This window comes from Marmota marmota, unplaced genomic scaffold (genome assembly GCF_001458135.2).
Source record: "Marmota marmota marmota unplaced genomic scaffold, marMar, whole genome shotgun sequence".
Lineage (NCBI taxonomy): Eukaryota > Metazoa > Chordata > Mammalia > Rodentia > Sciuridae > Marmota > Marmota marmota.
In genome coordinates, this window is record NW_026000026.1 from 49,766,692 (window position 1) to 49,790,011 (window position 23,320).

Here is a 23,320-nt window from a genome sequence, read left to right on the forward strand (position 1 = left end):
CTTTTTTTTTTTTTTTGCTTCTTTTTCTCCCTTCTATGGGTAAAAATAGAATACAAGGAAGTGAAAATCATAGGGTAGAAAATATTAGAAATTGTTGGTTCTTTTCAAATAGAGAAAATTAATCAAAATATATGTTAAAATGTCTTGATTCAATTAGTTACTAGTGTGTGGATAAGAATAAGCAAATTATATTTAACTGTTTAAAAAATATTTAAATAAATTTGAGAATAAAATTCATGATTTCAAAGTGCTTATTTTATCAAAACCTTTTAATTTTGCATGTTTAACAAAAATGAATGAATGAATGAATGTTAGTGTGATTATAGTGAGTCATAGGATAATACTGCAACAAAAATAATAACACTTTATTATAATACAGTGTAAAATATTCTCTTAATGTCAAATTCAAATTCTTTGTATTTCAATTAAATGTAGACTGAAGTTGCCCTGATACTAAACAATTTATGTTACTTCCAATACCAGTTAGTTAAAAATACTCTTAATTTTCTCCAAATCAGAAACAATTTTATTATGCTGTTTTACTTCAGAGGATTTTAAATTATGTGGTAATTTATCAGTGGTGCATTTGACTTTAAAAATTCAGCTCAAAGCCTTTACTTTTTAACGTGTGCTTTTCAAGACTATTTTAAAATGAAATACATTGAGGATTTGAAAGTGCTTAGATTTCCTGACATAAAGTTGTAATGAAAAGTTATCATGATATCTTAGGGCTTCTTGAATGTATTCCTGTGCAAACAGGGAAACATAGAGATTGCTTATAGAGTTGTGACTTCTCTAACTCGAAGAACTGGCATTACATCTGAGGATGGAGTTTCTTTAAAAAACATAATTAAAGCTACTAAGTAATTGTAAGTAGACTGAATGAGATTTGCTCAGCTGCTGTGGTTTGAGCATGTGCAGAGCTTGGCAGGCACAAGCACCCTGGAGAGGTGGGAAGGAATGTCTTGAATGGATCTTGACATGCTGGCTGGTCACGGGTCATCTTCCATAGGCGGGAACTGCAGAACCTCTTGCTGGCATTTCTCAATGGATAGGACCCAGTGTGCACCATTTCCATAAAATGAAAATTAGTAGCTCTTGGGGAAAAGAAAGGGGCTTTCTTTCAGCTTTTTTTTTTCACTCTGCCATTCTAAGTTTCTAGCAGTATCAGTGAAATGTGGCAAATAGTGCCTCTGCCTCCTTTTACCCCCGCCCACAGTTCTTTCTGTATTGACAGGGTAGAAACTGAAAGATTTGTCGTGTATTTTGGGTAAGTGTACAAAATAATGCCTTGTTTTTGGTGATTCACCATTTTATTTTGCAACTGACTGTTTGGTGATGAGGCTGCACTGCATGATCACAAGTCTTGAGAAATTGTGCTTATCCACCTGGCTGTGCATGATTTGTGTGTAGTTTCATTTTCTAATGATAACAGGAGACTACTATGTGAAACTTTTGGGATGTTTTCATCCCAATAGTTTCAAATTATGAATGCATTTAAAATTTTTGATAAAATCTTTGAGAAACAATTTTATTATGCCATTTTACTTCAGAGGATTTTAAATTATGTGGTAATTTATCACATTTTGAAGAACTCACAATTTTAAGTTTTCATAACCTAGAGAACAATTATTATGCTTTTACTAGTGAAATTTTTTTCCCAACATCTTTTATGAATCTTAAAGTTTGTTTTACAGAGAATTGGTAACCCATTATCTTAACTCATCCATTATTTTTCTTAGCATATCTAAGCAATTTCTTGTTTTTTCTCTGTGTTTTATATAGAGGTTTTCAAATTTGCATTTTATGTAAGGGAAGCATATCTTAAGAACATTTAAAAAATAAAATAAATTCATTTGTTTTATGTTCAGAGGAATTTTTTTTTTTTAAATTTTGAGATAGAGTCTCAAAAAAAATCAGTTGCTTAGGGTCTCACTAAGTTGCTGAGGCTGGCCTTGAACTTTTGATTCTCCTCAGCCTCTGAAGTTGCTGTGATTATAGGCATGTGTTACTGTACCTGGTTCTGAGTAGACTTTTATACTTTGTATTTTAATCCACTTTTCTTATCTCCTAGCTTATGTGGACACAGGAAATTTTGATTAGTGAAGATATTGATATAAATTAAATATGGGCAAATTGGCTCTGAAAATTATGTTACTCTATTAACAATATAATAAATAATTGTTGTATTATTTGAATTATCTCTTCTGTTAACACATGCATGCTAGGTATCAGTTGTCAGATTTCAAAAGCAAGAGAAGATATCAGTTCATGTTGTCTATTCTTAGAGTGAACTGTTCTTGACACATATTACTACATATTAAATTGTGGTTTCATTGTGATTCTGAGATCTTATCACAAATACTTTCTATTTCAATAGGAAGTGACATTTGGAAAAATTTAGAGCAGCTTTGGGATTGAGAATTCTTAAGACCTTGCTGGTTTTACGCCCTCAGAGCCTTGTAGTCTCTTTGATCATTCTAATTACACACTAAGCATAAAACCTGAAATTTAAAATAACATTTAATATGTTCTTTTGATAAATATATAAGAATTGTTATAACATGTCATGCTTCTCAGATCCATTTTCTTCTTTCTTTAAAAGAAAAAAAATTGAAAGCCACAAAACTATCCCTAAAAGTATGATCATATTACATTCATTTTTAAAAAAAAATCAGTGTGGCTTGCCATAGTCTGTGTACATAATATAATCATATGTAATGAAATTTTAGAAGAAATTAAAGTGTACGTAAAATAAAAAGTTTTGTTTAAATGTATTTCCTAATCACATGTTGCAAATAATTTTTTTTTTCTAAAACTGGAATAAAATCTGTGAATTTTTATATTTTCTATAAATACATTTATAACTCTTTGTTACTCTATTCTTGGGGTACATATTCCATGTTTGTTTCAGTATAAAAGAAAAGATACAGTGAATTTAAAATAGTTCTTCCATAAGTGATGTGACTGTTTTGGTTTTAATTGATTTTAATATGTATAAATTTGCTTTGAGATTTAATTCCTAATTACCTTTCTTATTATTATCTGGAAGAGTTGTAAATATTGCCTTTGAAGTCTACCAAATTCAGAAGTGGACTAAAGATAACAAGTGTGTTTTTTCCTCCACCTTCTCCAGGGTAAATGTGGAAAATCAAGTGTTGAAATCTGGATATACTACCCGCGACCTAGTTATTTTGGAAAATGATGATCCTGGGGGAGTTTTTGAATTTTCTCCTGCTTCCAGAGGACCCTATGTTATAAAAGTAAGTATGAAACTTTATTCTGTACTCACAACTTAAGAAGAATGATCTAGAAGGATTTAAAATTTTGTGGATTCTTTTTAAAGGAAGGAGATTCTGTAGAGCTCCACATTATTCGATCCAAGGGGGCTCTCGTCAAACAATTTCTACATTACCGAGTAGAGCCCAGAGACAGCAGTGAATTCTATGGAAACACAGGTGTTCTGGAATTTAAACCTGGGGAAAGAGAAATAGTAATCACCTTGCTCTCAAGACTGGATGGCATACCAGAGGTAAGAGTTTTATTTTTCCCTTGTGCTTTTGTGGAAGATTGATTGTATCTATCATGTTATGAGCACAAATATTTTAAAGGTTGTCAAGAAGATGTAGGAAGGGATGAAAAATACTTATGTTTGGAAAATTCAAAAAACAATCTCAAAAAGCAAAGTAAGATTCATTCAAATTAGAATAATGTATTTTTGTCCTTGAAAGAGAAATACCAAACATTCCGAGATTTTCAGTGTGTGATTCGTTTTTATCTCCTTTTAGCTTTATTCATGTTAAACCTTATTTTATGTGATTCATATTAACTGAACTTTTAATGATATGGTTTTGAATTGAAAGTTTGCTATATAATCACTTTTTTAAAGGAAAAAAAATTAACTTTTGTATTAGTGAAACCAGATATTGTTCCCTAATGTTTACACACTAATGCATATGTAGATTTTATATTTGTTACTCTTATTAGTTTGACTACTAGATCATCGGTGACAAGTCCCTGACTTCTTACCATTTAGAATAGATTGTTGTTCATCTTTTCCCTTTTTGGATAATATATATGTATATCTGGTATCTCTTAACTGATAGGAGAACATGCTAAAAATGTTTTAGGAGTAAAACCAGCTCTCTTGTCTTTTCAGTGAGTTGTATGTATCTTAAAATGTGGATATATTAATATTCTTGAATATACACATATTTTATTTGCTCTGAAATGTCAACTTTACATTTTTACTAATTTGACATGTTCCATTTAGTTGGATGAGCACTACTGGGTGGTCCTCAGCAGCCACGGTGAAAGGGAAAGCAAGTTGGGAAGTGCTTCCGTTGTCAACATAACGATTCTAAAAAATGATGATCCTCATGGGATTATAGAGTTTGTTTCTGATGGTCTAATTGAGACAATAAATGAAAGCAAAGCAGATAATATCTACAGTGGTAATTTTTCCTGTTTCTTATATTTTGTTTCTATTTATGGAAGAAGAAATTAATCATTTTTTAGTTTATTTCTTCAGTAACCCATTATTTTCAATTGCTCATTCTGCTTTAGAAATTATACATAGAATAGAAATTGGTCCTTTAAAAAATAATATTTAGGATTGCAATTTTTATGTCTGCCTTAGTATTGTGATGATATATTTTTATATATATTTTAGTTATATTTATTTATATTTTAGTTATATTTATTAGTTATATATATATATTTTAGTTATATATATTTTAGTTATATTTATTTATATATTTTTTAGTTATATTTTTATTTCGATTAACCATATGCAGAGCCCTCAAACACCCAGGCATGAGTCAATAGAGAACACATTAAGCTAGGAGTTACTGCTGGAAAATATTGCAGTGGCAAGAATTAAGAAATATTCCATCTATCTGTCTATTTATTTTTAAACCAGTTCCTCATACATTCTAGGTAAGTCCTGTACCACTAAGCTACAACCCCAGTACACCCAGCTAGTTTTACATTTTGAGACAAGGTCTTGCTGAGTTGCTGAGGCTGGTCTTGAACTTGCTATCCTCCTGCATCAGCCTCCCGAGTCACTGAGATTACAGGTGTGCACCACTGCATTCATTGAGAAAGATATTGTTTTTAAAGAAATCTTGTCAGGGCAGGGAAATCACTCTGAGTAGGTAGGTCAGACTTCCTTTGAATGCCTTTGGCAGATATTCTTACAGGACTTTATGATAGTTGTATTTAATTAATCACCATCTGTCTCCATGCCAAATGACTCTTAAGATCCCATACTATGATGGAAAATATTGAGTCTTGTAATTTTATTAATTTTATATCTATAGAGAGGAAATAGGATAATATATTTTTATGTGAACCTTGGGGGATATGCTAAGCAAATTGGCTTTTATTAAATTAGATTTTATTATAACAAAGTATTATTTTTACTTTATTTGAACGATTTCTTTACTAGTTTTAATGTTTAGTGAATGTTCATATGTAGTTTACCTGTTTGTATTTCACAGCTGTTTATGGCGTAATAAGACATCGAGGAAACTTTGGTGATGTTAGTGTTTCATGGGTGGTTAGTCCAGACTTTACACAAGACGTAATTCCTGTGCAAGGGACAATTTTCTTTGGAGATAAGGAATTTTCAAAAAATATCACCATTTATTCCCTTCCAGATGAGGTAAATGTTGCATGTATAATTCTCCACTTACTGTAGTTGATCAATCTCTACCTTTTATTAAAGCACAAAACATCTGGTAATACATTTTGTGTTAAAAGTGTATATAAAGAGCTCAGGTAAGACAGTGTCTGATTGAGGCAAAAGGGCAATGTTATGCTTTTGGTTTCTCTGAGTCATTCTTTACTCTTAGAACTGATAGTGGTTGGTGAAATTCATGTGTCAAACTTCAGGGATTTGTGGTTATGGGAGAGGTTAAGCTTCAGCTTGTGTTTAGACTCTTTGGAGAAAGGCCATGTTCTGAGTACCCTGGTGCATTCTGAGAATCAGGACACTGTGCCAAGGGTTGATTGTGCATCCAATAAGCTATTTCATCTTAATGATAAAAACCAGAAAGAACTTAGTGATGAGAGTAAACCTTCCTCAGGATTATGCACTTAGAACATCTCTGAAGGCCTGTCTCTTTTCCCACAGACCAGCAATTTTGTATTTTAGGGTGAGGAGAGGCATAGCTCATAAGAATGATGTAAGAGAGAAACAGTGCCTACCTGGGATTCACTTAAGCTCAGATGTGGATATCTCATCTTTTTAGGACATTGAAGTAAGGTCTCTATTACTGGCTTGTGTGAAAGCTCAGTAAACCATGTAAGAGGCTTTTGAGTGCTCATTTTGTTATGCTCCATTTTTTTCTTATAAGCAAAAAAAAATGTGTTTACCATTTTCTTACAGAAATAATATATACAACACTCATATATATATAGATATATCATATATATATATATATATATATATATATATGTATATATATATCCTATACTTGTATAGGATATATGTATGTACATATAGATACATAAATAGATATATCCTATATCTATATAAAGTTGTAGACATATGCTATATCTATATACATATAGATATAGGTCATATCTATTTTTAGTTTATGTAAGACAAAATATGTATACTTCCATTACACCTAAAGTGCTTGTTTAGATGAATACAAATTAAAATATTTGGGGGGGGTTCTAAGTCTTGTAGAAATACTTTCATAAGCTTCAGCCTCAGAAATGGAAGTAAAGATTAGTACTGTTAATAGAACTTTTTTAAAAAAAGAAATAATAATTTAGGAATACATAATGTAATTATATGTATAAATCAGTTGATTTAAAATGGATACCATTTTTCCAAAAGATTCCAGAGGAAATGGAGGAATTTACCATTATCCTACTTAATGCCACTGGAGGAGCTAAAGTGGGAAATAAAACAACTGCAACTCTAAGGATTAGAAGAAATGATGATCCCATTTATTTTGCAGGTGGTATTGCTATTTTTATTTGACTGAGTTTGCTTCTTTCTTAAACAGTATATTTTAAATTAATTGTAACTGATCATTTTAAATAAAATGTAATTAATTGATGCTTGTATATTATTTCATGATTCATTCACTGATTGTTATTCAGTCTCTTTGAAGTTTAAACCATTTTTCAAAATATCTTCTGAAGCAAAATGAAAGTAACATTAAGTGCTTTTTGTTATTTCTAGTTCTTCCTTTTAAATGCCAAGGTATATCTTTCTTCTGTGAGGAAAACACTTCTGCGTGAGGTTGGCCACTTTGGGACCTGATATTGTACCTAGTGACTGACCACTTAACTATAGTAGCTAATATTTAATGGATATATTAGTTAAGGATTCTCTATTTACTGCTTTTTTTTAGAACTGTCTTTTGCTATATGAGGCATCTTTTATTGATGAGATTTAATTGATGTCTAATTCTTTCTTAAATCCCACTTTTGTAAGTTGTATAAAGGTCAGTTTACTGATGTGGGAACCTTTTAAACCTCTTGAATTTTGTGGATTACAATTCTTAGCCTCCAGTGAATTTGTGCTTAATGAATTAGTCTTATACTCAGGCTTCTGCCAAGTGCTGTAGAAAAAATAGAACAAGATATCCAGGCCTATTCTCAGAGACCTTATAACTTCAGCTACAAGATGATATATACAAACAGGTAGGCAGAAGATTTTAAATAATACATAATTTACTGACAGGGGTGCTGTCAGACAATGAATGCTGAAGACAATGGATTTTGTAGGAATTAAGGGAAAAGAAAGGCCACTGATGGTTGAAGTAATCAGAGGGGCTTCATGACAGAGCTGGAAACAGAGCCAACTCTTTTATTTTTGGGGGGGACACAATACCTTTATTTTATTTATTTATTTTTGTGATGCTAAGGATTGAACGCAGTGTCTTCCACGTGCTAGGCAAGTGCTCTACCACTGAGCTATAGCACCAGCCCCAGAGCAAAAATTTTAAGCACAGAGAATACTGGGAATTTCTTGTTAAGAAAAGAAAAAGGTGATCTGGAAATACATAGATGGAATCTTGAAGGCTCACATGTTCCTTCTCTATGGATATTTCAGAGCCTCGTGTGGTGAGGGTTCAGGAAGGAGAGACTGCTAACTTTACAGTCCTCAGAAATGGATCTGCAGATGTTATCTGTACCGTCCAGTATGCTACTATAGATGGGAAGGCCACAGCCAAAGAGGGAGACTTTGTTCTGGCTGAAAAAGAGGAAACCCTCATTTTTGAGGTTGGAAGTAGAGAGCAGAGCCTATCTGTATATGTTAATGAAGATGGTATCCCCGAAACAGATGAGCCTTTTTATATAATCCTCTTTAATTCAACAGGTAAGCACACTGTGTTGTTATGGTAGATCTGTTGCCTTCAGTTCTTTTCTGACATTAAGTACCGCTGTCCAGTAGTTGTGCCAGCTGTACTTTCTGTGACTGTCCATGAACAAAATTGTGTCTTCTACTGCTTTCTTAAGGAATGAGATGAATGATATAAGTGTTAAAACTTCTTGTGTCATATACACCCTGCTATGCTTTTGAACCTTTCTTTCATAATATTACAAAAATAGAAAATTCTTATATAAAGTCCCAAAGCAGTGGGTCTTGAACCTATAGGTGCTACGGGCATTGTCTATGGGTCCATTGCTTAGGGATTAGTAGTGTCCTGTAATGCTTTTTCCTCTATCTGGAAGAATGGCACACTTGGTCTGGAAGCTTAATTCTGTAGGCAGCTGACTCTAATTGGCTCCTTGATAATTCTCTGGAGTTATCCCTAAATGAGTGGCAATTTACAAGGGGGAAAAGATGTGCTCTTCCTTCTTTTCCATTCCATAAATGAAGGATATTTTGATTCTGCTCTGTGCACCCTGAGAATGTATTGACTCTGTCTTTAGTAAATTGGAAAGGCTGTAGCTTTTCTTGATATTTATTTTGTTCTTTTGGGGTTACAAGGAACTATTTCCCTTGAACATTTTGAGAGTAAGTTGAAGATGTGATGTCCCATCATTGCTAAATACATTATAGTGTGTATCTCTTGCCGTCAAGGACATTCTCCAACATAAACACAACATAACTTTCCAAAATCAGGAAGTTAACATCTATGGGGTTATTTTCCCAGGTCCCATTCATAGTGCCCTGGTTGTTTTAATATCATTCTGGAAAAATCATCCTTTCCTTAATTATGCATTGCATTTAATTTTAATGTCCCTTTAATTTTGTCAGTCTGAAGGAATTCCTCAGTCTTTGCTGAGTGTAGAAGACCACAAGCTAGGATGTCCCTCGTTTTGAGTTTGTTTGTTGTTCCTTTATTATTGGTTTCAGGTTTTGAATCCTTGGTAGGAATTTCACAGAAATAATTCTGTGTTCTTATCATCCATCCCTTTATAAAATCATCACAAGATTCTGATTTGCCTCTTCATTATTCTGTTCACTTTGACCACAATTTAGGTGATGACCTTCAGTCTTCTCTACTGTGCTTTGTTTCCCATTGTGATTAATAAATATTTTGTGGGGAGTTACTTTGAAACTATGAAAATGTCTTGTTACTCATAAAATATTCAGTCTTTTCATTGATACATTTATCATATGGACTTAAACTTTCTATTTAACGCAGTGAGTTATTTTTCACTACTATCATTTATTTTCAGGGCCACAGTGCGCCAGATTTGACCATTGGTAACCTATTTCAGATGACTTTCTTTGTCTTTTGGACATTTTCTTACTTTCTGACATTACAAGCTCTTCCAAGCTCATTTTGTACTTTTCCTGTTACATTCCTGAAATTAGCCATTTTCCAAGAAGCCCTGGTTCCTTGTAGTGAAGAAAGTTATTTAGTAACTAGAATCTGGGCACTATTAATGAGGTTTTGATCTTCCTGGGTTCTGTTAGTGTGCAGATGGGGGTATATGCCCTTCATGTACATACATGTACATGCATTTATAGTTCTGTGCTTATGTATGTTGAAGATCATCAGTTCATGCCATTGTTCCCATTCCTATCCAATATATCAGGTTCAGTCTAGTTTCCTCCCTTTCTATTTTTGTCATTTCCTTAAGAAATCTAGTTCCCATTATCTTTAATATATTTATGCTCGTGACCAACTTCCCCTGTGTGTAACCACTTTCTCATTGCTTCTATTTCTCTGTTTCTACAATAAGGTTACTCAGGGATTACCCCACCAGGATTTTAACTTCCTGCTCTGAGCACCCCACTCCGGCTCCAGCACCCAGAACCAAGCTTAGTTCCCATGGAGAGGGTCCCTTACCCCATGTGAGCAATAACCCCTGACACTGGGACACTGTAGTGCCTGCCTGTCATGCCCAGTGTGAATGCCAATCTTGTGTTCTACCTCGTGCTTTTTGGTATTTAAAGAAGCAGAGAAAATGAAAGATCTCCTGATATTTCTTTTTGCTATTTCTCTCCATCTTCCTGTCTCTTGACTTTCTTCGTTGCTGACTCTCTTCCTCTTTCCCCTCTTTCCCCTTTTGTCTTTTTGTTTCTCATTTTTTCACATGATTTAACTAAGAATACCCCCAAAAAGTGGAAACTAAAATCTATCATCTTTAAGGAAAAAAATGACTTTGTACAATAATGACCACAAAAGAAATCTCACAACTGCAAAAAATAGACTTACATAGACCAAAAAAATTTGGTAAGTCCAATTATTTTCCCAATATTAAAATGAAAGAAATTGCTATAGATAAAATAATCTTGTTGAAGTAAAAGTGGAAAACCAGAAATTTTTAATGGGAAGAACACAACAGTTATGAAGGAATGAGATCATTCATCCTACAACCATTTGCTCTAGAAATAAGCTCTGGATGACATTTATTAATATTTATTAACAATAACTTATTAACTACTTGGCATAATTCTGGTGAAATTTTTGTATTTCAAACATTTTTGGGTTTAAAATTAATTAAAATATTATCAGAAACAAAATTTCACTATTGATTAAATAGTAGATTAAAGTATCCTGAATTTCTTATAAAGAGAATGGAAAATGACTCCTCAAAGAGTTTCAGTGAATTTTGTAAACTATGTTATTGGGGAAGAATTTTGACTTTGAGAGAGTTAGGTGGGTAGTGTGGAGAGAGAGAGAAAAAGAGGGAGAGCGTGCAAGCACAAGTGCACATACAAGTGCACACAGAAGTGACTGGGTTACTGGCCTGAAGTACGGGTGTTGCCAGTCTGAGGTGGCATTACATTACCATAGGAATTCTTCATAGGAAGAATTACATGCTTCTCCCTGTATTTGCCTCTGACACTTTTCCAAACATGGTGACATATAGGGATGTAATTACTTTAGATATGAAGATTTGAATGACAAGAATTTATGTATTCATGCATTTTTTTTTTCTTAGTTCTGTCTTCCTTTTCTTTTCTCTGATATGGCATCCAAACCTGATGAGCCTTTGGGCCTGTGGTGGGAGGGCTGAACAAACATCACACTGCATGACCTAGTGCTGACCGTAGGTGTTTATGCCTAAGAACTATTGCTCCTAGTACATGTCCTAAATGGATAAAAAGCTGTGGCTACCCTTAAAGCCCCTGTTAAATATTATTGGTTCATCTTATAAAGGAACGGAATGAGCTTTAAGCACCGCCTATGACATATTGCATTATAATTGTACATGATAGGAGAATCCTGCTAAAATTCGTTTTTTATCATTTTTTATTTATTTTTATTAGATTTTATGATATGCTCTTTGTTTTTTTATTTTTGTTTTTAGCATTTTCTACACAATTTAAAATGTATATTTTCTTTCCATTGGCTAATTGTTGATTGACATTGATTACAATCATATATTTATATGATTTTTTTCCCGATGTGTTAGTTTTCTATGTATAATTTAGCAAACTTGGAAATTTGTTCCCATGACAAAGTCAGAGGTTTTGTCCTCTTCTAATAATAAGAGTTTTATGTGTATCAGTTCTGTAATAAATAACTCTGAACACCAGTGACTGAGTATCTGTTCTTCTAGGTATAGAATTTAATAGGAATCATTTGCCCAAGGGACTTACAATGGATTTATGGGTATCTTTATGTATGTGTGTGTGTGTGGACACTAGTGTAGTGTGACAGTTGTTGTGATAGATCAACAGAGAGCAAAGTACTGTGGGAACACAGTGGAGAGGTATTTAGCCTGGGGAGTCAAGGTAGGATTCCAGAAAAGCTGCTGCTTGAAGCAGGTCCTCAAGAGTGGTAAGAGTTAGTCAGGAGAGTGAAGCTGGGCAGGACTTGTGTTCACATGGAGTGCCCTTGGAGCAAAAGTAAAGTGGTGGGGACTTCAGGGAAGTAAGATGAAGAGACCAAACATATGGGTAGTGTGGAGAAGAAAGGAATTCAATTTGACACCACTGGAATTGCTTATTTCTATGTATGACCAGGTCAGACTCTGCTGTTTGAAGGAAGAGACCTAAGATAAATGCTTGAGCCGATGATTCCAATAAACATGGACAGGAGCATTTTAATGCACAAAAATAATCCTTCATTATTTTTGTGCAATAAATGAATCGTCCTAAAAATGTGAAATTAGAAAAAAACTTTTATTTTTAATTAAGCTATTGTAGCAATGTATTTATTGGAAGAAATGTATTGTTTGTTTTTAAGTAAATTAGTTCCTCTGTAACTAAATGTATTCTCAGTGGATAAAAGGAACTATTTCACAATAAACTAGTTATCTCTGTACACAATGTACATAAACATGCAGATATATATGTATGTATTGTGTGTGTGTGTGTATACACACACACACACACACACATAAACATCTTTGGAGAAATAGAGCAATATTTTACACTTATTGTGTGACCTTCACTGAGGAAATTCTTGCAGAAAATTTGATTGTAATTATAAAACTATTTCTTAATTTAAAAATATTAAAATAGCAAGCTACCTACTTTTTTATTGCTTTGACTTTTCCATTTTTAATTTAGGTGATACAGTAATATATCAGTATGGAATAGCTACAGTCATAATTGAAGCTAATGATGACCCAAATGGTATTTTTTCTCTGGAGCCTATAGACAAAGCAGTGGAAGAAGGAAAGACTAATGCATTTTGGTAAGCCTGTTTGGATGAGGAAATTAAAAATTGGGTAGAATGAAAAAATTGTTGAGTACTGAAAATTTGAAATACTTGTTAATCCTTCAAAAATAAAAAAATTGATCAAAAATTGAATAATTTTAAAGTTTCAGTCTCAATGAGTGATGAACTCTGTTTATGCTGTTGCCATTTGTCTAAACAAGAATCAATGGAAACAAAAACACTGCAGCTGGTAAGCAGAAATTGTTCTGCTCACTCTCCTCACTCCAGTTCCATCATTTGTCAAGATTGAAAAATACAAATTATCCAAATCGTCAGAAACATTTCTAAAATGACACAGTGACTGCTCTTATTCTGTACTTTTGTTTTGAAAAAAAATCATTAGTTATCATTAAAATATTTTCCACTTGACCTTAGAATTTGTATTCAAGTTTCTGCTTTGAAGACTTTTCAGCTGACATTTCTGTGTATTGAAAGTTCTATTTCATCTTCTCTTGGTTGGCTAGTTCACTTAAGGAGATAGCATTGACTGCTTCCACTAGAGTTATATTTCCTATGCATTCATAAAAACTAATTTTATTCAATTTATTATGTAGGATTTTGAGGCACCGAGGACATTTTGGTAATGTGACTGTGGCTTGGCAGCTGTTCCAGAATGATTCTGTTCTGCAACATGGACAAGAATTCTATGAAACTTCAGGAACTGTTAATTTCATGGATGGAGAAGGAGCAAAACTAATAATTCTCCATGCTTTTCCAGATAAAATTCCCGAATTCAATGAATTTTATATTCTAAAGCTCATAAACATTACAGGTGCTGTGTTTTTCCATCTCTTATTTTTCCAACAAAATTTTATATTTTATAACTTAAATCCAATTGATGAAAGAAGTGTGTCTATCTTGATTTTCTGATTTTAAATATCAAAGTACCCTTCTTGGTAGAATTATTATCTATTTTTATTTATTTATTTTTTACGCTGGGGGTAGATCCAGGGCCTTGTGTTTGCTAAGCACAGACTCTACCAATTAGCTAAACCCCCAGCCCCAAAGTGTTGCTTTTAGTCTCATTTTATGGTCTTACTTGGGTTCAGTTTTATAGATAGAGGCTTACCTTCACCATGAAACTTGTGAATAGACTTTTTCTACATCAAATGTTGTATTTCTCCTAAAACATTAAAGGAAGTTAGGAAGTACAAATTCATAGTGTTTTAAAGCTTTGCCATAATTCAAACGATTTGCTTTCCTGTCACTTCTGGTTTTAAGCATAGGAATTTAACATCTCCAGTTTATAGCTTTTGTTCAGGGTTGACTGATTATAAAATTGTGATGAATCAGTGTTATTTGATATGTCCCCAAAAGTGTGATGAAAGCTACATGGTGATACTATTGCTCATTGAGGATGCATAAATTATTTAACTAGAAGTTCATATGCTACAATTTTTTATATGTTAAACTGGAAAGTACTTCAATTGGTTTTTCATTCATTACAAATTTTCTTATTACAGGTGGGTCCCCAGGTCCTGGAGGCCAACTTGCAGAAACCAACCTTCAGGTGACAGTAATGATTCCATTCAATGATGACCCTTTTGGAATTTTCATCTTGGATTCAGAGTGCTTAGAGAGAGAAGTGGCAGAAGATGTGCTCTCAGAAGATGACATGTCTTATATTACCAACTTCACCATTTTGAGGCAACAAGGTGTCTTTGGTGATGTACGAGTAGGCTGGGAAATTGTGTCCAGTGAGTTCATGTCTGGTCTGCCCCCAATGATAGATTTTGTACTGGTTGGAATTTTCCCCAGCACTGTGCATTTACAACCACACATGCGGCGTCACCATACTGGAACAGATGCTTTGTATTTCAGTGGACTGGAAGGTGCATTTGGGACTGTTAATGCAAAATATCACCCCTCTAGGAATAACACGATTGCCAACTTCACATTTTCAGCTTGGGTAATGCCTAATGCCAATACAAATGGATTTGTTCTAGCAAAGGATAATGGTAATGGAAGCATCTACTATGGGGTGAAAATTCAAACAAATGAGTCCCATGTGACATTTTCCCTTCATTATAAAACTTTGGGATCCAATGCTACATACATCGCCAAGACAACAGTCAAGAAATATTTAGAAGAAGGTGTTTGGCTTCATCTTCTAATTATCGTGGACGATGGTATAATTGAATTCTACTTGGATGGAAATGCAATGCCAAGAGGAATCAAGAGTCTGAAAGGGGAAGCCATTAGTGATGGTGAGTGTCATCTTTGCAACTAGGACTTTGAAATTTCTAGGTTCTAAAATCTTCAACTAAATTTTGATTTTTTTAAAAAAAGCTTGCAGATATTTATTTTTTTATTTTTTGTTTTTTTATTTTTTAATTTTTTTAATTATCAGTGTTCAAAACATTACAAAGCTCTTGACATATCATATTTCATACATTTGATTCAGGTGGGTTATGAACTCCCATTTTTACCCTGTATACAGATTGTAGAATCACATCGGTTACACATCCACGTTTTTACATATTGCCATACTAGTCTTGCAGATATTTAAAAACTGTTTTTGTATTGCCTTATTTTCTTTGAACAAAATGATGTGCCTATCAAGACCATGATAAATTCTGCACTAAATGTTTCAGAGATGCATCAAATAGTCTTTGCTCATAAATAGGCTTTAGAAGAGGTATAGACAGATTACTGTAATAAATTTAGAAAGAATGAAAAAACTCTAAAGAAGGATCATTTATTGAAAAAACTCTAAAGGAGATCATTTATTCCTCTCGTGAGTAGTAGAGAATAATTTTTCAGGCAGAAGAATAGCAAAACTGTAGACATATGAAGCAGAGTATTGTACCTGGGGATCTGCTACTGATTCAGTGTAGTTGGAAGTAGATGTGGGTAGGCATAAGGTAAAAAGGAATCAGGAGAAAAATCACATTAAAATAATTACAGTATTTATAGTATTAGGAGATAAATTAGTGAATTCTGTGGAGTGTTTTGAAGAGATCATTTTTGTTGGCTTTAAGACAAACCACATACTGTTTCCATGAGTAATTCATCTGTGTGTATGTATACACACAAATGCTGGTTTTATCTATTATGTCACCAATTCACTCCATTTTATAATTTGATTCTATTTTATATTAAATGAGAAGATAGAACAGAGATTAAGTGGCTATAGTGTTGTATTTTCCCTCTGAATCTCCACCATTAGGTGTTAACTTCTGCAGTTTTTCCAGAATAAATAATATAGAAAAAAACAAACATCATGTACACATCTACCAATTTCTGCCCAAGGACTGTGCTTAGAAATATTCTATGGCATTGAATTATTCACTTTCTGATTGTGTGTATGTATACACACAAATGTTGGTTTTATCTATTATATCACCAATTCACTCCGTTTTATGATTTGATTCTATTTTATTAAGGTTAACAGATGAAAATGTATTTTCACACTTTCATCTATTAACCTTGATTCCTTTAGTGAAAGTAATGGTGGTAGAACAAAAATGAAAAAGATTGGGGATTGTGAATACTGGTATTTCTTTCCTTTGTTTGGCTTCCTGCAAAGAACTTATACTATTTTTGAATGTGTCACTTGGAAAGAAAAAATTAAAACCACATATGTATTTATTTTTTTGAAGTTATCAATGAAATATAACATATATTACAAAATATACTAAAGTGCCTGAGTACCTCAGCACACAGAAGCCCCATGTATCCACCCACAACCCCAAGAAGCAGCCAAGCAACCTTTCCTGAGTAGCTTGGCCCATTGAGGCACCCAAGAAGCAACTGAGCATCCCTATCCATCCTCCATTGCCTCAAAAAGCAGTTGAATAGCCTCTTCCTCTTCTCAGACTTTTAGATCACTGTGGCCCAGAAAAGCAGAGGCTCACCCCCACTGACGCACCATTGGTCTTTGGGAGTCTAAATAAATAAAATCAGAGATGAAAAAGGAGACATTTCATCTGATACTAGGGAAATACAAATAATTATTAGGAACTATTATGAACTACTATATGCAAAAACCTGGAAACCTAGAAGTGGATTAATTTATGTACACATATAACCTACTAAAATCTAACCAAGAGATCACAGAAAATGTGAACAGACCAACAACAATTAACAAGATTGAATCTGTAATAGAAAGTCTTCCAAAAAGAAAAGACCAGACCAAATGGCATTAGTGCTGAAGTTTACCAAACTTTTAAATAAGAAATAATGTCAATACTTCTCAAGCTAGTCCAAAGAAGTGAAAGGGGGAATGCTCCAGAGCTCATTTTTGAGGTCAGCATTGTCCTGACACAAAACCAACAAGAATATACACAACAAGAAAAGCACAGGTCAATATCCCTGATGAATGGAGGTACAAAAATCCTCAAAAAAATACTAGCAAAATTGAATCCAGTAGCACCTAAAAAAAATCATACACACAATCAAATAGGATTTATTGCTAGGAATTAAAGATGTTTCAAGATATGCAAATTGATCAATATCAAACACAAACAAAATGAAGGATTAAAAACCATATGGTCATCTCAATCAATACAGCCAAAGCATTCAATAAAATTCAACATAAGAGAAGGGAAACTATGGGATGGGAGAAAATATCTGCAAAAAAGAAAATATTTATCCAGTAAGGGATTAGTTTCTGTAGTATATAAGGAACTCAGACAACTCTACAGCAAAACCCTCCAAATAATCAAATTAAAAATTAGTCAAATTACTTGAACAGACATTTCTCAAAATAGATTACATGAAAAAAATGTTTAATATCACAAATTATCAGGGAAATGCAAATCAAAACCACAATGAGATATCATCTCACCCACTTACAATGGTTACTGTAATCAAAAAGACAAAAAATAACAAATATTGGTGAGGACGTGGAGAAGGGCAATCTTTCATACACTGCTGGTAGGAATATGGATTAGTATAGCCATTGTGGAAAACAGTATTCTAGTTTTCCTCAGAAATCTAGAAATAGAACTACCATGTGAACCTGCAATTGCACTGGGTATATATCCAAATCAAAGGAATTGAACTGAATATGTCGAAGTGACATTTGTTGAAACACTATTCATAGTGGACAGTGTATGGAATTATTCTAGGTGAATGGATGAGAAAAATATATATACACAATGGAATATTATTCAGCCACAAAAAGAATGAAATTCTAACATGAATAGAAGTATAGAGAACATTATATTAAGAGAAGGAAATTAGGTGCATAAACAAATATCACATGTTTTTATTTATATGTGAAAGTTAAAAAGTTAATCTTGTAGAAGTAGAAAATAGAATCGTGGTGACCAGAAGCTGGGAAGGATGTAGGAGAGAGAGGGTTGATTAATGGGTACAGGGGTGTAGAATAACTTCTAATTTTACATAGCACATTGGGTTAACTGTAGTTGACAACAAATAATTGAATATTTCAAAATAACTAGTAGAGAGAATTTTGCACGTCCCGACATGAAAAATGATGTCTGGGTGATAGATATGCCTTTTACCTTGATCTGATCATTGCACATTGTACATATGTATTGAAACATCAGATGTACCCTATGTGTTTTTATATGTTAATTTAAAGGAAAACATATTAAAGTGTATAAATGATAAGTATTGTAAGTACAGATAGATGAATTATAAAACTTGAATATCATTAGTTTCATCACTCACATAGTGTAACCAGCCTTCAGATCAAGAAATAGAGCATTCTAGAAGTAACTGGTGGTTCTTTTCTAGTTAGTAACTTACTACCCTGCCCACCTATGATTGCTATTTTTTAAGAGCATTAATATTGATTTTTCCTGTATTAAAATTTAGGTGAATAGAATTGAATGTCTGACTTATTTTGCTCAGCATTGTTTTTGAGGCTCATCCATATTTTTTGCCTATTTTACATACCTCATGCTCATGTTTTTATAGTATTCCATTGTGTAATTAGAACAGTATTTTTTCATGGTATTTTAAATTTGTTTGTGTTGTTTCCAATTTTTGGCTATTACATTCAGCATTTCTCTTGAATATTCTTATATATGTTTTCTGGATGAAATTTTCTCTGCTGTCTATTCCTGGGATGGAATTGCTGAATCATTGTGTGTGTGTGTGTGTTTATTCAGTTTTAATAGATAAAACCTACCAGTTTTCCAAAATAGTTGAACCTATTTATATTCTCACTTTTGGTGTATCAAAGTACCATTTCACCAATGCTTATTTTATCTTTAGAAAACCATTTTGGTAGGTTTGTGATGGTTTCAAAAATTTGTATTTTTAAAGAAATAATTGTACGGTCAATACAGAAATCAAGGAAAATTTAAAAGTACACATATAAAACAAAAAATAACAATCATTCTCATTACCATAATTCTAAGATCACCATTATAAACATTAAGTGTATTGTTGAAATTTTTATATCTATAAAAATATATATATCACCAATTTTTACTTCCTTGTCAAAGTAATATATATGCATTTTACAAAATTTAAAAAGCATAGAATAATATTACGATGCAGGGCTGGGATTGTGGCTCAGTGATAGAGCGCTCGCCTAGCATGTGCGAGGTGCTGGGTTCTATCCTCAGCACCACATAAAAATAAATAAATAAAATAAAGGTTAAAAAAATATATATAAATTTTAAAAAAATGTAAGGTGAATATTACCATGTTCTCTCCATTCCGAAAGGACCATTATGACATTGTAGAGTCTATAACTTTTTTTATTTTGGATGATTTAGCATTTTAGCTTAAATAGATGACACTAAAATTAGAGAAATATTGATGATGTTTGTTCCAGAGAAGTAGTCATAGAAACAAAGCATTTAGAATGCCTCAAATTTATATAGTGTTTTATACTTAAATGGCTTTTTTCATACATTACCAAATTTTAACTTCACTATAATTTATTAAATATTTTATAGGTAAGAAAATACAAGTCAGAATTGGTAAATAAATTAACTAGCATCACATGGCCAAGTCATAGAGGAGCCAAAACCTGAATATAATCTTTTAACTCAGTATTGTTTTAGTTTATCACAGAAACAAAACTAAAGAAGAGCTGATCACTTCTTTATCCTTGACTCTATGCAGTCTCTTGGCTGCAACAGATAGTTTTATGAGGACTGGGAAACTTACGTCATTAAATTAAAGTTGATAAATAACTCTAGAGGAGAGAGCACATCATAGGATTTATCACCAGCCTGGAGTTCAGAGGAGTGGTTCTGGTTTACTGGGAAGGAAGGTGGTCTCCATAGTAGGTATACTTGTGATAATGTGTATAATACTTGTGACTTCACTAAAGGAGCAGCCTGGTTAACAATTTGTAAAACTGCCTTCGTTGAGATTATTGATGGGAAACATTTAGTGCATTCTTTTCCAGAATCACTGCCAAACTCTCACCTTACATAATTCATTATCTTAGCTGAATTATTAGGCAAGGAATAAGGAGACGAACAAGAACTGGTAAAATCCTGAGAAGTGTTGTCATTGAGATTGAAGTAACATTGTTGGGCTGCATGTTATTATAAAAAGTCCATAAGACTCATATAATGTTTCTGGGAAGAAATGCTTTGATTTCTGTATTTATTCCACTAGTTATTTAGATAAAGAAATATATTTGACCCATGGAAACTATTTTTTTTTTTCTGAATTCTTACTTCATTTAGCTCAAGATAAGTTTCTAATACACCAAGCTTTGAAGTTCTCTAAGAATAGGAATACTAAAGTTTTAAAGTTGTGAGTGAACTAAACCATTCCATTTTTAGACGGGCAAGTAAATTTAATAAAAAGTTATGAAGAAATATGTATCCAAATACACATACACACAAGCAAACATACATGTATGATTATGTGTATATGTGTGTAGTTATTTTTAAATCCTTTTTTTTAAATAGAGAGAGAGAGATTGAGAGAGAGAGGAGAGAGAGAGAGTTTTTTTTTAATATTTAGTTTTTAGTTTTTGGCGGACACAACATCTTTGTTTTTATGTGGTGCTGAGAATCAAACCTGGGCCGCACACATGCCAGGTGAGCGCGCTACCGCTTGAGCCACATCCCCAGCCCCTTATTTTTAAATCCTAAAATGGTTTTAGACAGACTGACAGAATGACTTATAAGGCTATTATTTAATTTGAAGATAGTTGTTAATTTCGTTAGTACAAAATTTCATAAATTCTAGTTATTGCTTAATAGATTCATTGTTTATCATAGTAGAACATAACCTTAATTTGTATATCAGTTATATTAAATTTTTACATATAAAAATATTTTTTCAATAAGATTGGATTGCTTTCTAAATTAAGTTACAATTTAGTACATGACAGTTGATATGTAGATTTAAACCTCTGTCTCATTTCAGGTCCTGGAATATTGAGAATTGGGGCAGGAATGAATGGTAATGACCGGTTTACAGGTCTGATGCAGGATGTAAGGTCCTATGAGAGGAAACTGACCCTTGAAGAAATTTATGAACTTCATGCTATGCCTTCAAAGAATGATTTACATCCGATTTCTGGATATGTGGAGTTCAGACAGGGAGAAACTAACAAATCATTTATTGTTTCTGCAAGAGATGACAATGAAGAGGAAGGAGAAGAGTTATTCATTCTTAAACTCGTCTCTGTATATGGAGGAGCTCACATTTCTGAAGAAAATACTACAGCAAGATTAATCATACAAAAGAGTGACAATGCCAATGGCTTGTTTGGTTTCACAGGAGCTTGTATACCAGAGGTAAGCAGTGAGCTGGAAAATTTTGTAATTAAAAATTTTATTATGGGTGAGATTGTTTGGGTCTGGGCTTTCTTTAATTTGGTAAGATTGCCAAAGTATTTACTTTTTGGGCCAGAAGTGTGTGGTATAGGTGGTGCTTACAAATATAAATTACAGTCTCTGTCCTTATAAATTCACAGTTTGATTCAAATTAATGAGTTGGTGGCACACGCCTGTAATCCCAGCAGCTCCCGAGGCTGAGATAGGAGAATCGCGAGTTCAGAGCCAACCTCAGCAATGGCGAGGCACTGAGCAACTCAGTGAGACCCTGTCTGTAAATAAAATACAAAATAGGGCTTGGGGATGTGGCTCAATGGTTTAGTGCTCCTGAGTTCAATCCCTGGTACTTAAAAAAAAAGAAAAAAAAAAAAGTAAACAAGACAGCAAGTAAATCTTAGCAATTATCCTTAAAATTTACTTTTAAAAAGTAAATTATGTTTACTTTAATAAAGTAATTTTGAAAATTCAAGTCATATTCCACACATAATTTACTTTTGGGTATTGCTTTGGATACTGTATAAGTAAATGAACTAATATATATTGAAAGCTAGTATATATAATTGTTAATGAAATTTTATTCAAATATGAGTTTTGAGGTTTTTTTCCTTGTCCAAAGCATACTTTGGTTGTTATAACATTCTTCAGTGTTGTCTATAGATGCTTTTCTTGCCAACCTTCTTGGCCAGCTAAATTCATTAGCAGTTTTACTGTGCTTATCAGTTCTTTCCATGTTTTCAAAGATTAGTAATCATCTTGGTTTCCCATTCAGTAATATGAGAGTGAATGAAACTACTTCACAGGTGTTTTGTGTGACAGCAATAGCTCAATGTCTGTGGATGTTGCCAAGAAACAGGAGAACATTTCCCTTTGCAAGTTGATTCTAATACATTTAGAAGAATGTCTATGTAAATTGAAATGATTAAGAAAAATAGGGGTGTATAAGACTTGAAAAATTTATCTACAGCACAGGCATCATTGTAGCTTAAATGGGAATGCCTGGCTCTCTGAAATGTCACATAGTCCCTTTAGCTCTGTGGTTTGGTGATATCATAAGAGATCTTCAAATGGTGGTCATATTTTTTATATCATAAGTAGAGTACCTCTTAACTAGGGAGAACAAACATCATACAAATCTGCAACTTGAAAGAGAGATGTTCATCAACAGTGAAACTACTTTATATGAATGTTCAGAGAACTTTTATATATCAAATTTTATGTGCCTTTCTGAAAGTCCATATTATAGGTGCAGCACATATTAATTATTAGTTTCTTTATAGTAAAGATCAAGAAATTGACATTTTCAGGCACAAGAAGAAGATAACCCAAGTTGAAGTAAGTGGAAAATGATCAAGTCATATGACTGATTTGTAGCTTAGTGATTACTAGTGCTTAATGAATATTAATTTCCCCTTTTGGTTCTCAGATACAATGGGAAGAACTGGAATTTGAACATACCTGTGTCTTGTGATCCTAAGCTGCTATCTTTCTCTCTAA

General features: G+C 33.0%; 1 protein-coding gene across 2 annotated transcripts in view; it reads left to right on the top strand.

Moving 5' to 3' along the window:
• Positions 1–23,320, top strand: part of Adgrv1 (adhesion G protein-coupled receptor V1) — a 548,667-nt gene that overhangs the window by 66,074 nt on the left and 459,273 nt on the right. Inside the window, exons 12-22 of one of the 2 annotated variants that reach the window (XM_048811397.1) lie at positions 1,238–1,270; positions 3,137–3,263; positions 3,347–3,532; positions 4,274–4,454; positions 5,502–5,665; positions 6,851–6,974; positions 8,078–8,344; positions 12,947–13,073; positions 13,652–13,869; positions 14,561–15,304; positions 21,414–21,787. In XM_048811397.1, the coding sequence (XP_048667354.1) occupies positions 1,238–1,270; positions 3,137–3,263; positions 3,347–3,532; positions 4,274–4,454; positions 5,502–5,665; positions 6,851–6,974; positions 8,078–8,344; positions 12,947–13,073; positions 13,652–13,869; positions 14,561–15,304; positions 21,414–21,787 (2,545 nt within the window). The remainder of the gene's footprint in view (positions 1–1,237; positions 1,271–3,136; positions 3,264–3,346; positions 3,533–4,273; positions 4,455–5,501; positions 5,666–6,850; positions 6,975–8,077; positions 8,345–12,946; positions 13,074–13,651; positions 13,870–14,560; positions 15,305–21,413; positions 21,788–23,320) is intronic. The other variant, XM_048811398.1, reaches the window with a different exon arrangement.